The sequence below is a fragment of the Dendrobates tinctorius genome, unplaced genomic scaffold (genome assembly GCF_039654945.1).
Source record: "Dendrobates tinctorius isolate UK_male_01 unplaced genomic scaffold, ASM3965494v1 ptg000037l, whole genome shotgun sequence".
Taxonomy (NCBI): Eukaryota; Metazoa; Chordata; class Amphibia; order Anura; family Dendrobatidae; genus Dendrobates; species Dendrobates tinctorius.
In genome coordinates this window covers 23347701-23363763 of record NW_027361705.1, presented here as the reverse complement: position 1 = coordinate 23363763, position 16063 = coordinate 23347701, and the positions used below count along the sequence as shown (strand labels likewise).

The following is a 16063-nucleotide window of genomic DNA, read 5'->3' as shown; positions in this document are numbered from 1 at the left end:
TGGGGGGCAGCATGATACCCCATATGAGGGGGGTAGTATGATACCCCGCATGAGGGGGGGCAGCATGATACCCTGTTATGGATGGATCACCGAGGAGGATAGCAGGACCAGGCTAAGCCACCAGAAAACCAGAGAGGTTGGTAACTATGCGGATCGCAGACCCCTGATCCTGTCCACACAACTAGCAGTAGCCCTGGAGCGTACCTACGATGCCCTAGACGGCTCAGCACAGCCGGAGAGCTAAATCAACCTAAAGCAAGAAAGGTGAAATCTAAACTGCCCCGGAGCAGACCCCAAAGGAATAGATAGCCCCCAAACATATATTGTCGGTGAGACTAGATGAAAACACAAACGCAGGCAGGAAAATAGACTGAGCAAATGACGGGGCCCACACTGACTAGACAGGACAGGAAAGGAAAGACACTGTCTGCAATCACTCAAAAAACCCTGCAAAATCCAACACGTCTGATGCTCAAAAAAACACTGAAGTCACACGACTTCGCCCCCACTATATCTGCACTCTGGTATATACTGAAAGCAAAGCAAAAAGAGACCAATATAACAGGGGACAGAACAAACTGGCACAAGCAGTAACATATGGGCAGTGATTCAGCACAACCCCAGCAGGAGCAAGGTGATCTGCACAAAGCAGAGATAGACAAAACCAGATCAAATGCAAAAAGGTTAGCAAATGAACCACTTAGCTGAACCATGCAGTGACTGAGCTGGAGACATCAGACCTCAGAAGGCACAGGAAGAAAATCACCAGCACGGATTGAAGGAAGTCAGCTGTCTTAAATACTCCAGTCAGAAACCCCAGATCTTCAATCGTCATTATCATTATCAGGTGGAAAGCCTCTGTCAGTCTGACCAGCTCCACTACCTCCAGTAACCACCAGAGGGAGCCCAGAAAGAGAATTCACAACAATACCCTATGGGGGGGGGTGTTGTGAGTTCATTTTTCCCTTCACAATTGAGGTCTGATGAACTCCCTCCTCTGGTGAAGGAAGGTAGTGAGACTGATTGCCAAACACCTGGGCAGCTAGATGATAACTGGGTATCTGGAATTGAGGACTGGATATAAGGCTGCCGACGCCCTTCTTCCTGGCTGGTGATTTTCCTGCTGGATTCTTGGAGACCAGTCTGATTCCTGCGTCTCAAAGCTAAGTTTTTCTGCTCTGCTTTGTTCTCTTCAGTTTTGTTTTTGTTTTGCCTTGTTTTTTGGGAGTTCTGCCATCCCCGGCCGGGGGTGAGCTGAATTCCATTTTTGTCTCTGATCTGTTGATCTTTTGCTCTGTCTTCAGAATATACCTGAGTGCTGATATAAAGAAAAAAGAGGGGGAGAAGCCAGCGCTGCTTGTGGTCAGAACGTAATACAAGAAGTGTGAAAACACACATAGGTTTCAATCTGTATTCAAAGATGAGACATTTAGCAAAAAATTGATCAATTGTTTGAGCTACCCCGCCACGTCAAGGCAGTCTCGTATGGGGAGTCCTACTCTACGTTTTTTATATTCGCTGTGCCATTACGGCCTCCTAAATGTATAAAAGCAAGACCTCATTACATGCACACTGTACCTCAAGCATTTCAGAATCGCTCCTATGGCACCAGAGAGGACAAGCGCAGATAAAGATTAGCCAGGTCCATGCAGACATTTCAGGTCCAACCTCCACACTGCCTGTCCAGCACCACATGATCAAGGACGATCCAGGCCCAGATACAGGTGCGTAATCAAATAAAGCCTAGGGCAGGGCAGGGCTGCCGTTTAATGTGAACAGCAGCCTAGATCAATCACTGAGAAAACAGAAAGAATGGCGTACATGACCCAGCGCGCACGGCTACAGTGGTGGTCAGCCACAAAACCAATATCAAGAAAAAAGAGGGGGAGAAGCCAGCGCTGCTTGTGGTCAGAACGTAATACAAGAAGTGTGAAAACACACATAGGTTTCAATCTGTATTCAAAGATGAGACATTTAGCAAAAAATTGATCAATTGTTTGAGCTACCCCGCCACGTCAAGGCAGTCTCGTATGGGGAGTCCTACTCTACGTTTTTTATATTCGCTGTGCCATTACGGCCTCCTAAATGTATAAAAGCAAGACCTCATTACATGCACACTGTACCTCAAGCATTTCAGAATCGCTCCTATGGCACCAGAGAGGACAAGCGCAGATAAAGATTAGCCAGGTCCATGCAGACATTTCAGGTCCAACCTCCACACTGCCTGTCCAGCACCACATGATCAAGGACGATCCAGGCCCAGATACAGGTGCGTAATCAAATAAAGCCTAGGGCAGGGCAGGGCTGCCGTTTAATGTGAACAGCAGCCTAGATCAATCACTGAGAAAACAGAAAGAATGGCGTACATGACCCAGCGCGCACGGCTACAGTGGTGGTCAGCCACAAAACCAATATCAAGAAAAAAGAGGGGGAGAAGCCAGCGCTGCTTGTGGTCAGAACGTAATACAAGAAGTGTGAAAACACACATAGGTTTCAATCTGTATTCAAAGATGAGACATTTAGCAAAAAATTGATCAATTGTTTGAGCTACCCCGCCACGTCAAGGCAGTCTCGTATGGGGAGTCCTACTCTACGTTTTTTATATTCGCTGTGCCATTACGGCCTCCTAAATGTATAAAAGCAAGACCTCATTACATGCACACTGTACCTCAAGCATTTCAGAATCGCTCCTATGGCACCAGAGAGGACAAGCGCAGATAAAGATTAGCCAGGTCCATGCAGACATTTCAGGTCCAACCTCCACACTGCCTGTCCAGCACCACATGATAAAGGACGATCCAGGCCCAGATACAGGTGCGTAATCAAATAAAGCCTAGGGCAGGGCAGGGCTGCCGTTTAATGTGAACAGCAGCCTAGATCAATCACTGAGAAAACAGAAAGAATGGCGTACATGACCCAGCACGCAAGGCTACAGTGGAGGTACAGTGTGCATGTAATGAGGTCTTGCTTTTATACATTTAGGAGGCCGTAATGGCACAGCGAATATAAAAAACGTAGAGTAGGACTCCCCATACGAGACTGCCTTGACGTGGCGGGGTAGCTCAAACAATTGATCAATTTTTTGCTAAATGTCTCATTTTTGAATACAGATTGAAACCTATGTGTGTTTTCACACTTCTTGTATTACGTTCTGACCACAAGCAGCGCTGGCTTCTCCCCCTCTTTTTTCTTGATATTGGTTTTGTGGCTGACCACCACTGTAGCCGTGCGCGCTGGGTCATGTACGCCATTCTTTCTGTTTTCTCAGTGATTGATCTAGGCTGCTGTTCACATTAAACGGCAGCCCTGCCCTGCCCTAGGCTTTATTTGATTACGCACCTGTATCTGGGCCTGGATCGTCCTTTATCATGTGGTGCTGGACAGGCAGTGTGGAGGTTGGACCTGAAATGTCTGCATGGACCTGGCTAATCTTTATCTGCGCTTGTCCTCTCTGGTGCCATAGGAGCAATTCTGAAATGCTTGAGGTACAGTGTGCATGTAATGAGGTCTTGCTTTTATACATTTAGGAGGCCGTAATGGCACAGCGAATATAAAAAACGTAGAGTAGGACTCCCCATACGAGACTGCCTTGACGTGGCGGGGTAGCTCAAACAATTGATCAATTTTTTGCTAAATGTCTCATTTTTGAATACAGATTGAAACCTATGTGTGTTTTCACACTTCTTGTATTACGTTCTGACCACAAGCAGCGCTGGCTTCTCCCCCTCTTTTTTCTTGATATTGGTTTTGTGGCTGACCACCACTGTAGCCGTGCGCGCTGGGTCATGTACGCCATTCTTTCTGTTTTCTCAGTGATTGATCTAGGCTGCTGTTCACATTAAACGGCAGCCCTGCCCTGCCCTAGGCTTTATTTGATTACGCACCTGTATCTGGGCCTGGATCGTCCTTTATCATGTGGTGCTGGACAGGCAGTGTGGAGGTTGGACCTGAAATGTCTGCATGGACCTGGCTAATCTTTATCTGCGCTTGTCCTCTCTGGTGCCATAGGAGCGATTCTGAAATGCTTGAGGTACAGTGTGCATGTAATGAGGTCTTGCTTTTATACATTTAGGAGGCCGTAATGGCACAGCGAATATAAAAAACGTAGAGTAGGACTCCCCATACGAGACTGCCTTGACGTGGCGGGGTAGCTCAAACAATTGATCAATTTTTTGCTAAATGTCTCATTTTTGAATACAGATTGAAACCTATGTGTGTTTTCACACTTCTTGTATTACGTTCTGACCACAAGCAGCGCTGGCTTCTCCCCCTCTTTTTTCCTGAGTGCTGATATAGTCTTTTGAAGCCTAGCGACTTCAGGGCCTGTTTTTCTATCAGTCGGTTGGCTCATTTTGATAGGGTTTTTGCGGATGGCAGACAGCAGCTTTCCTATCCTGTCCTATGTAGTTAGCTTGGGCCCCATCATTTGCTCAACCTATCTTTCTACCTGTGTTAGTGTTTTCATCTTGCTTCACCGTCATTATATGTTGGGGGCTGCCTATTGCTTTGGGGTCTGCTCTGGGGCAGTTTAGTTTTTGCCGTCTTTAGGCTATGTAGCTCTCCGGCTGTGATCGAGGGGTCTAGGGCACCGTAGGAACCCCCCACGGCTACTGCTAGTTGTTGTGGATAGGTTCAGGGGTCTGCAATCCAATAGCTGCCAACCTCTCTGGTTTTTCTGGACTTAGCTGGTATTTTGTTTTTTCCTCTTTCGGTGACTCATCATAACAGGGGGGGCTGCATTATATTCTTTGGGGGGGGTTGTATTATACCATATGAAGGGGGCTACATTATAAAGAAAGAAAGAACAGAGAGAGAAAGAGAGGAAAGAAAAAAGAAAAAGAAAGAGGGGAAAGAAAGAGAACAGAGAGAAAGAATAGCGAGAGAGAAAGAATAGAGAGAGAGAGAAAGAATAGAGAGAGAGAGAAAGAAAGATTATAGAAAAAAATAAAAAGAAATAAAAGAAATAACGAAAGAAAGATTAAAGAGAGAAAGAAAGAACAGAGAGAGAAAGAAAGAAAGAACAGAGAGAGAGAGAGAGAAAGAAACAGAGATTCTATAAAGATACCATAGTAGCCCAGCTCCCAGTGTAGTGCCCACCTGAGCCTCCCGTGCAAGACATATCATGATCCGCTCACATGGCCGACATCCCCGAGTCCAAGGTGATCCCGCTGTCCGTGCTGTCGGAGGAGGGCACGGTAATGGATCTGAAGCATTCCCTGAAGTGCCTCCATGGTTGCATCCCAATTTCCTCCTGAAATTACATCCTTTCTGGTCAGCTTCTAGCACGTCACTTCCGGGGGAACGTCACGTGTGAATTTTAAAGTGCTCCTCGGGGCTCCGCCGTGTACTCCTGTGTCCGCAGGAAAAGTAAGCTCCCGGCCACGGCAGTGGGGCAGACTCTCTCTCAAGATCGGGACTGTCCCGCTGGATCCGGGATGGTTGGGAGGTATGGATGCTCCCCACCATAAACCTTGTCCACGCATGGCTCCGCACACCTCATACACACACAGTTCCGCTTTCTATGCCTCGTACACACACGGCTCCGCTCCATACACCTAGCATATGTGGCGCCCCTGAGGCTTCAGTCGCCACAGAGGTACTGCAACTTCTTCTAAGGTGTAGTGCCCCACCATGCAGGTAAGGTGGGAACTCCTTTCCGCATTCCAACACCTGCACCCCACACACAGGATAGTTCAGCAGGGACCCATCCATGCTTTATGCTGGAAGGGTCATAGGGTGCCTTTTGTGGTCCCTGGCTTCGTAACAGAGGTGTTGGGGAGGCGGGTGGAGTTAGATATAAAAGAGAGGGAAGGTGTAGGATTTCAGGTCAGTCTGACAGAAGGTCAGTTTGGGGTGAGTCCCAGAGAGAGAGCAGGCTGACATCAGGTCAGCCTGAGAGGAGCTCAAGGTGGAGGAAGGCAGTCAGTCAGGAGAGGCTGAGGACTGGTCTTAGTGGAATGAGCTTCCTAGAGAAGGAAGAGAAGGAGAAAGAGACGTAGACTGAAGACTACAGATTCCATAAGAGAGATAGAACAGATCGGAACGAAAGAGAACAGAAGGACGGTGGGAAGCAGGTTGAGAAAGAGAGAGAACCCTTCCAGTCCAGAGAGCGCAAAGGCCGGGGCCCGGTCCCCGAGGCTGATTGGATCTTTATGTCCGGCAACAGACACCGGAGGAGTAGTGAGCCGCTAACGCCTTGCTCCCATCATAGACTTGGGACACAACAGCAACTGAATAGAGAGCCGGGACGCAGTGAGGAGTCCCCGAAGCAGGCTACAGCTGTCTGTCATACAAGTAAAGACTAGGAACACCTACAGAGAGGCATTCCAGGGTAAGTACTGGAGTGCTTCGCACCTAAAGGCGCATTGGAGGAGTCGTTCAGTAAGGTACATGTTGGCGGAGTGTGGAAGGGAGAATCCTATCCTGCCTGGAGGTTGGCTGGAGCCCTGACCTGGAGAACACAGTACGGAGGCAGACAGTTGTGTGAACTGCAAAGTGAGTAAAGCTTTGGAACCGCATACTCTGGTGTCCTCCAGTTATTCCAGCACCACTACACCTGGGTACCAGCATCCATACCATTCTGCGCCTCTCCTCATCCATTGCACCTACACTGCCCTGGGACTACAGCTCCACCTGTGGGGAGCTATACCATCTCTGCTGCACCACACCATCAGTCCAAGCGGATCTGCACGCAGCGTTGGCTTACCATCTTACTTGCCAAACACCACGGGTGGCGTCACAAACTATTCAAATAAACTTTAACACCATTAACATCACCGCCATTGATATTGGGCGCCCAGGGCCACGGACCGGGTCACCGCTGCTGTGACACATTCCCGCCTCGATACCGGCCCGGTACCGGGTACCCCGCTGCCCTGGGTGTGCGAGGGCGACCCACATACACACGGCTCCACTCATTACACACATGGCTTCACTCCGTAAACCTTGTACACATATAGCTTTGCTCCATACACCTCGTACACACATGGCTCCACTCCGTACACACATCTCTGCTCAGCTCGGTACACTTCGTACACACAGGGCTCCTTTTCGTACACCCCGTACAAACGCAGCTCCGCTCCGTACACCCCATACACATGGCTCCGCTCCGTACACCCACGGCTCCGCTCCATACACATGTGGCCCCACTCCGTACACACACGGCTCTGCTCTGTACACTTTGTACACACAGGGCTCCGCTCCATACACCTCCTACACACACGGCTCCGCTCCATACACCTCCTACACACACGGCTCCACTCTTTACACCTCGTACACACACAGCTCTGCTACATGCACCCTGTAAACCCCTCCTGACCCCACACAGAAACTTCCCCTCATCCAACACTGACAACCAGCACAGCCCCTGATCATGTGACCCCCCTGACTCCTCCCCTCCTGTGACCTCATCACAGGTCCTGTGCACACTGCACACAGAAAAGAGAACAAAGCAGAGCAAGTAGGGAGATAATCGATTCTCCCTGCTCTGCCGCAGATACAGTTACAGTGGGTGGGCCCCATCAGAGCGCCGCCCCCCTGCGCCCCAGTAGCCACGCTACTGTCACAGACATGACAGACGTGACTTCTAACAGTCTGTCACAGCTCTGCCCTCACCAAAAATGGCCGTCTCCCATGTGCTCCGTCACCTCTCTACTGTGGATCATTGGTCTCCTGGGTTGTACTGCACCTCCTCTGCTGGCAGATAACGGTTGTCATGGCAGCAAGCACTCCAGGATCATGGCGGCAGCGCTATTGATAGAGCAGGCCAGCGGGCTCCGATAAGTAATCCTCCTGTGTGTATATATCGAACTCCTGTGTGTGTATCCTCCTGCGTGTGTATATGATCCTGTGTGTGTATCGTCCTCCTGTGTATCGTCCTCCTGTGTGTGTGTATCTCCTCCTGTGTATCGTCCTCCTGTGTATCGTCCTCCTGTGTGTGTGTATCTCCTCCTGTGTATCTCCTGTGTGTGTATCGTCCTCCTGTGTATCTCCTCCTGTGTGTGTATCTCCTCCTGTGTGTATCCTCCTGCGTGTGTATATGATCCTGTGTGTGTGTATCGTCCTCCTGTGTATATCCTCCTGTGTGTGTGTATCTCCTCCTGTGTGTGTATCGTCCTCCTGTGTGTATCCTCCTGCGTGTGTATATGATCCTGTGTGTGTGTATCGTCCTCCTGTGTATCGTCCTCCTGTGTGTAAATCCTCCTCTGTGTGTGTATCGTCCTCCTGTGTATCTCCTCCTGTGTGTATATCCTCTGTGTGTGTGTGTATCCTCCTGTGGGTGTATATTCCTATGTGCGTGTATATCCTCCTCTGTGTGTGTGTATCTCCTCCTGTGTGTGTATCCTCCTGCGTGTGTATATGATCCTGTGTGTGTATCGTCCTCCTGTGTATCGTCCTCCTGTGTGTGTGTATCTCCTCCTGTGTATCTCCTCCTGTGTGTGTATCGTCCTCCTGTGTATATCCTCCTGTGTGTGTGTATCTCCTCCTGTGTGTGTATCGTCCTCCTGCGTGTGTATATGATCCTGTGTGTGTGTATCGTCCTCCTGTGTGTAAATCCTCCTCTGTGTGTGTATCGTCCTCCTGTGTATCTCCTCCTGTGTGTATATCCTCTGTGTGTGTGTGTATCCTCCTGTGGGTGTATATTCCTATGTGCGTGTATATCCTCCTCTGTGTGTGTGTATCTCCTCCTGTGTGTGTATCGTCCTCCTGTGTGTATCCTCCTGCGTGTGTATCGTCCTCCTGTGTATCGTCCTCCTGTGTGTGTGTATCTCCTCCTGTGTGTGTGTATCTCCTCCTGTGTGTGTATCGTCCTCCTGTGTGTATCCTCCTGCGTGTGTATATGATCCTGTGTGTGTGTATCGTCCTCCTGTGTGTAAATCCTCCTCTGTGTGTGTATCGTCCTCCTGTGTATCTCCTCCTGTGTGTATATCCTCTGTGTGCGTGTATATCCTCCTCTGTGTGTGTGTATATCCTCCTGTGTGTGTATCATCCTGCGTGTGTGTGTGTGTGTGTGTGTGTATATATCCCTGTGTATATCCTCCTCTGTGTGTGTATCGTCCTGCGTGTGTATATGATCCTGTGTGTGTGTATCATCCTGTGTGTGTATCGTCCTCCTGTGTATCTCCTGTGTGTGTATATCCTGTGTGTATATGATCCTGTGTGTGTATCGTCCTCCTGTGTGTAAATCCTCCTCTGTGTGTGTATCGTCCTCCTGTGTATCTCCTCCTGTGTGTATATCCTCTGTGTGTGTGTGTATCCTCCTGTGGGTGTATATTCCTATGTGCGTGTATATCCTCCTCTGTGTGTGTGTATATCCTCCTGTGTGTGTATCATCCTGCGTGTGTGTGTGTGTGTATATATCCCTGTGTATATCCTCCTCCTGCGTGTGTATATGATCCTGTGTGTGTGTATCATCCTGTGTGTGTATCGTCCTCCTGTGTATCTCCTGTGTGTGTATATCCTGTGTGTATATGATCCTGTGTGTGTATCGTCCTCCTGTGTATCGTCCTCCTGTGTGTAAATCCTCCTCTGTGTGTGTATCGTCCTCCTGTGTATCTCCTCCTGTGTGTATATCCTCTGTGTGTGTGTATCCTCCTCTGTGTGCGTGTATATCCTCCTCTGTGTGTGTGTATATCCTCCTGTGTGTGTATCATCCTGTGTGTGTGTGTGTGTATATATATCCCTGTGTATATCCTCCTCTGTGTGTGTATCGTCGTCCTGTGTGAGTGTGTATCGTCCTCCTGTGTATCTCCTCCTGTGTGTGTGTGTGTGTGTGTATATATTCCTATGTGGGTGTATCTCCTCCTGTGCGTGTATCGTCCTCCTGTGTATCTCCTCCTGTGTGTATATCCTCCTCTGTGTGTGTGTGTGTGTATATATCCCTGTGTATATCCTCCTCTGTGTGTGTGTGTATCCTCCTGTGTGTGTATCGTCCTCCTGTGTATCTCCTCCTGTGTGTGTGTGTATATTCCTATGCGTGTGTATATCCTCCTGTGTGTGTATCGTCCTCCTGTGTATATCCTCCTCTGTGTGTGTGTGTGTGTGTGTGTATATATCCCTGTGTATATCCTCCTCTGTGTGTGTGTGTATCGTCCTCCTGTGTATCTCCTCCTGTGTGTGTGTATATTCCTATGTGGGTGTATCTCCTCCTGTGCGTGTGTATATCCTCCTGTGTGTGTATCGTCCTCCTGTGTATATCCTCCTGTGTGTATATCCTCCTCTGTGTGTGTGTGTATATATCCCTGTGTATATCCTCCTCTGTGTGTGTGTGTGTGTGTGTGTATCGTCGTCCTGTGTGAGTGTGTATCGTCCTCCTGTGTATCTCCTCCTGTGTGTGTGTGTATATTCCTATGTGGGTGTATCGTCCTCCTGTGTATATCCTCCTGTGTGTATATCCTCCTCTGTGTGTGTGTGTGTGTGTGTATATATCCCTGTGTATATCCTCCTCTGTGTGTGTGTATCGTCCTCCTGTGTATCTCCTCCTGTGTGTGTGTATATTCCTATGTGGGTGTATCTCCTGTGTGTATCATCCTGCGTGTGTGTATCCTCCTGTGTATATCCTCCTGTGTGTGTGTGTGTGTATATATCCCTGTGTATATCCTCTGTGTGTGTGTGTATCCTCCTGTGTGTGTGTATCGTCGTCCTGTGTGAGTGTGTATCGTCCTCCTGTGTATCTCCTCCTGTGTGTGTGTGTATATTCCTATGTGGGTGTATCTCCTCCTGTGCGTGTGTATATCCTGTGTATCTCCTCCTGTGTGTGTGTATATTCCTATGTGTGTGTATATCCTCCTCTGTGTGTGTGTGTGTATATATCCCTGTGTATATCCTCCTCTGTGTGTGTATCGTCCTCCTGTGTGTATATCCTCCTGTGTGTGTGTGTGTGTGTGTGTGTATATATCCCTGTGTATATCCTCCTCTGTGTGTGTATCCTCCTGTGTGTGTGTGTGTATCGTCGTCCTCTGTGAGTGTGTATCGTCGTCCTGTGTGTGCCGTCCTGTCTTCTTTTTTTGTAGCTCAGCCTTTCTCTTGCTGCCTCCATTACTGCTCCTTTAGTTACCACTTACATTTCAGCTGTCTGAGACTCTTCTGGTGTGGAACTACAAGTACCAGTCATACCCGTGCTCATGTCCTTCTCTTTCAAGAAGCTCTCATAGCAAAAAATAGATTCCCTACAAAAAAATAGATTCCCTAATCCCTTATAAGTGTTGTTGCTGTAGGTGAGCGGTGCGGACAACTTTATGACTCCAAACACTCGCTAAAACACGTGCACATGTCCTGTCTTCAGAACACGCTGCCCGTGCAGGCGTCTCGGCAGTGTGCAGGCTCGTAACGGAGTCATCACCACTCACCTCTGATGCCGCAGTCAATGGTGTCACAAGATCCCTGTAAATACCTATTGATCACCTTCTCCAGATCCTACCGCTGCTCCCGTCCTCTCCTCCTGCTCTCCTGCTCCTGTCGTCCCATCCTCCCCTCCGGATCCCAGCGCCGACCGAGGTCCCCCCCTCCGGATCCCATCACCGACCCCGGTCTGCTCCTCCGGGTCCTAGTACCGACCCCAGTCCTCTTCTCCTGATCCCACTGCCACCTCCATCCGTTTCTCTGGATCCCAGCTCCGACCCCAGTCCTCTTCTCCTGATCCCGCCGCCGATCCCCATCCTATTCTCCTGATCCCGCCGCCGATCCCCATCCTATTCTCCTGATCCCGCCGCCGATCCCCATCCTATTCTCCTGATCCCGCCGCCGATCCCCATCCTATTCTCCTGATCCCGCCGCCGATCCCCATCCTATTCTCCTGATCCTGCCGCCGACCCCATCCTTTTCTCCTGATCCCGCCTCTGACCCCTTCCTCTTCTGATCCCACCGCCGTCACCCATTATCTTCTCCTGATCCCTCCGCCAACCCCCTTCTTCTTCTGATCTCACCGCCAACATCTGTTCTCTTCTCCTGATCCCGCCGACAACCCCCTTCCTCTTCTGATTCCACTGCCGACACCCGTTCTATTCATTCCGCCGCTGACACCCGTTCTCTTCTGCTGATCCCGTTGCCGACCCCCCCCCCTTCCCTTTCTCCTGATACTGCCAACCCCCATCGGTCCTCTTCTCTGGATTCCAGCGCCGACCCCGGTCCTTTTCTCTGGATCCCAGCGCCGACCCCAGTCCTCTTCTGAGCCACGTGACCAGTATTCAGAGCGGCTGGCTCATACTGCGTCTCCTCTGAGGACTGAAAGTCGCTTTCTCAGTATAAGGTACAGTGTGGAGGGAACTACCTCTCCACAGAGAGGACGTGGTGTGAGTCGGCCGATGTGAATTTCGATCACGTGGCTCAGAAGAGAACGGGGGCAGCTCTGGCACCCGAAAAAGACAGCGATCGGTAGGTATTTAACCCCATTACTCTTCTGATATGGGAGGAGGGAACAGTATTTTTGCTTTTGGCAAAAGATGGATGATTTTAATTTTTATTTTTTTGAAAGGGGGTTATGTTTAAAAAAAAAAAAAAAAACACTTTATAAAATTACTTTTTGTTTATTTGGTCGCAGAGAGCATGGAGCTTGCACAATATACTGCAGTGCTCCAGCACTACAGTATATAGTGAAAATAATAATGTTCTGTGTCGCCCACCCTGTGGAGGACTAAGATAGGGGCAACAAAGCCCTTCAGTGTGCATCCAGCTCCGATGGCAACCCGTTAGCAGTCCGATAGGTGCTCGCATGAGACCCTACCCACCTGCATGGCAGCGCTAAGCACTAGCTCCACTCATTGCAATTAGAATAGAGGCAGTTGCTGGGAGTACAAAACAGACGGCACCCGCCACTTATGGCGTTCCATACATGTGAGCCCAACATCCCCGGTACATGTATAGTTTATGGCGGTAAGGCATTACATCCCTGTGTCACGCTTCTCCCTCTCCAGGCCCTGTACTAGGCAGAACGCTGGATTTATGTTTTTTTGCATCTTCCTGTAATTTTTGCCCTCCATCCTAACTGATGTATATCAGCCTCTCTGCTTTTTTCCTACTATAGGTCGGTGTCAGGAGAGGATGCTGCAGCCCGGGAATTACAGTCTGGTCCTTACGCTCCAGTTCCTGCTCCTGGTTTATGATTTGTTTGTGAATTCGTTTTCAGAGCTCCTACGGTCAGCGCCAGTTATCCAGCTGGTGCTTTTCATGTAAGTGATTGCCCCAACCAAACCCTGTAAGAACAATCAATGTAAAAAGCCCCCCCATACACAGTAGATGGCTGTCAGCTGGACAGTGCTGCGGCCGATCATTCAGCTGACAGTCATTTCTATTGTGTCTCTCATACACAAATGCACAACGTTCGGCCAAGCATTCCTGTGTTCTGTATGGGAAAGCCACACGCAGATATCTCGGCTGCCAGCTTATCTCAGGGAGAGCAAAGCATTTGGGCATGTCTGATTTTGGACTGCCAATCTACATCCCCCCCTTGACAATCAGTTGGCTGTTGCCCCAAACACATCCAGTTCTGTCGATTATTAGTCTAATTTGTATGGGGGAGCTTAAAGGGAATCTGTCAGTGAGATCAACCCTCATAAGCCGTCTATATGCAAGAAACTGTAGGAGAGATCAGCGCAAATAGGGTCTTATCCGAGAGATAAAGTTTTTTGTGCACTCAGATTAACCCCTTTCTGACATTTGACGTACAATCCTGTTATGAATGAGTGACCGTAGGAGGCAAAAACAGAAATACTAGCTAAGTCCAGAAAACCAGAGAAGTTGGCAGCTATCGGATTGCAGACCCCTGAACCTATCAACAACAACTAGCAGTAGCCGTGGGGGGTTCCTACAGTGCCCTAGACCCCTCGATCACAGCCGGAGAACTAAATAGCCTAAAGACAGAAAGAGAAATCTAAACTGCCCCAGAGCAGACCCCCAAAGCAATAGGCAGCCCCCAACATATAATGACGGTGAAGCAAGATGAAAAAACACTCACACAGAAAGATAGCTTGGGCCCCATCATTTGCTCAGCCTAACTAAATAGGACAGGATAGAAAAGCTGCTGTCTGCAATCCGCCCAAAACCCTATCAAAACAAAAGCCAACAGACTGATAGGGAAAAAAGCCCTGAAGACGCTAGGCTTCAAAAAGACTATATCAGTACTCAGGTATTTTCTGAAGACAGAGCAAAAAGGAATTCAGCTCACCCCAGCAGGGAATGGCAGAAATCCAGAAGAACAAGGCAAAACAAAACCAAAACACAAATGCAAAAAGCAGAGCAGAAAACTTAGCTTTTGAGGAGCAGGAATCAGAATGGTCTCCTAGAATCCCTCAGAGAAATCACCCGCAAGGCAGAAGGGCGTCGGCTGCCTTATATCCAGTCAGCAATTCCAGTCACCCAGTCATCATCATCCTGCACAGGTGCTTGGTAATCAGCCTCACTACCTTCCTTCACCAGAAGAGTGAGTTCATCAGACCTCAATGGTGAAGGGGAAAATGAACTCACAACAGTACCTCCCCCTTGAGGAGGGGTCACCGAGCCATCATCCACGCCACCAGGGCGATCAGGGTGAGCCCGATGAAAGGCACGCACTAATCTTTTGGCATGAATATCAGAGGCAGAGACCCAGGAATTATCCTCCTGACCATATCCCTTCCACTTAACCAAATACTGGAGTCTCCGTCTAGCCAGACGGGAATCCAGTATCTTCTCTACCTCATATTCCATGTTACCTTCAACCAATACAGGGTCCGGAGGTGCCACCCCAGGAACAACTGGTTCAACAAACCTCTTCAACAAGGACTTATGAAACACATTATGGATTTTAAATGTGACAGGAAGAGCCAAACGAAAAGAGACCGGATTAATAATCTCCAAAATCTTGTAAGGTCCAATAAATCTAGGCTTAAACTTAGGAGAAGCCACCTTCATAGCGATATTTTTTGATGATAACCAAACCATATCACCAACCTTAAACTGGGGACCAATGGTCCTATGTTGGTTGGAAAACCGCTGGGCCTTTTCCTGGGAGAGAGAGAACTTATCCACCACTTGGTCCCAGATCTGGTGCATTCTCTCCACCACAGTGTCAACACCTGGGCAGGCCGAAGGCTCCACCTGCCCTGAAGAAAATCGAGGATGAAACCCAAAGTTACAAAAAAAAGGTGACATCAAAGTGGCAGAACTAGCTCTATTATTTAAAGCAAATTCGGCCAAGGGCAAAAATGAAACCCGATCAGCGGAAATAAAACATCTCAAATATGACTCCAAGGTCTGGTTTGTTCTCTCCGTCTGCCCATTGGTCTGAGGGTGAAAAGCAGAGGAGAAGGACAACTGAATTCCCAGCTTGGAACAGAAAGTCCTCCAAAATCTAGACACAAACTGACCTCCTCTGTCAGATACAATGTTCTCAGGAATCCCGTGCAAGCGAACCACCTGTTGCAAAAACAGGGGAACCAACTCAGAGGAAGATGGCAACTTAGGGAGTGGTACAAAATGAACCATCTTAGAGAACCTATCACAAATCACCCAAATAACAGTCATTCTCTGAGAGACAGGCATATCAGAAATGAAATCCATTGAAATATGGGTCCATGGCCTCCTGGGGACCGGCAAAGGCATCAACAACCCACTAGAGCGAGAACCAGGTTTAGACCGGGAGCAAGTCCCACAGGACTGCACAAAATTCCTGACATCACGAGACAAGGCGGGCCACCAAAAAGACCGACTCACCAGATCTCTAGTACCAAAAATACCTGGATGACCAGCCAATGCAGAGCAATGAACTTCAGACATCACTCTCTTCTTCCACTGGTCAGGAACATGCAACTTTCCACTGGGACAACGCTCAGGTTTGTCCTCCTGGAACTCTTCCAGAGCACGTCTCAAATCGGGCAAGATGGCAGAAAGAACTACCCCTTCGCCTAAGATGGTAGCAGGCTTGGTCACCACAGGAGAATCAGCAAAGAAGCTCCTAGAGAGGGCGTCAGCCTTGACATTCTTCGTTCCAGGAAGAAAAGAGACCACAAAATCAAAACGTGTAAAAAAACAAGGCCCACCTAGCCTGTCTAGGGTTCAAGCATTTGTCCGACTCCAGGTAAGTCAAATT

The 16063-nt window shown here is 48.9% G+C and overlaps 1 protein-coding gene across 3 annotated transcripts in view; it reads left to right on the top strand.

Moving 5' to 3' along the window:
* Nucleotides 1-7450: 7450 nt before the first annotated feature.
* The window catches only part of TMEM138 (transmembrane protein 138), a 58840-nt gene continuing 50227 nt past the window's right edge, over nucleotides 7451-16063 (top strand). Inside the window, exons 1-2 of one of the 3 annotated variants that reach the window (XM_073573911.1) lie at nucleotides 7451-7793; nucleotides 13022-13166. In XM_073573911.1, the coding sequence (XP_073430012.1) occupies nucleotides 13039-13166 (128 nt within the window). In that variant the 5' untranslated portion in view covers nucleotides 7451-7793; nucleotides 13022-13038. The remainder of the gene's footprint in view (nucleotides 7794-13021; nucleotides 13167-16063) is intronic. The other 2 variants (XM_073573910.1, XM_073573909.1) reach the window with 2 other exon arrangements.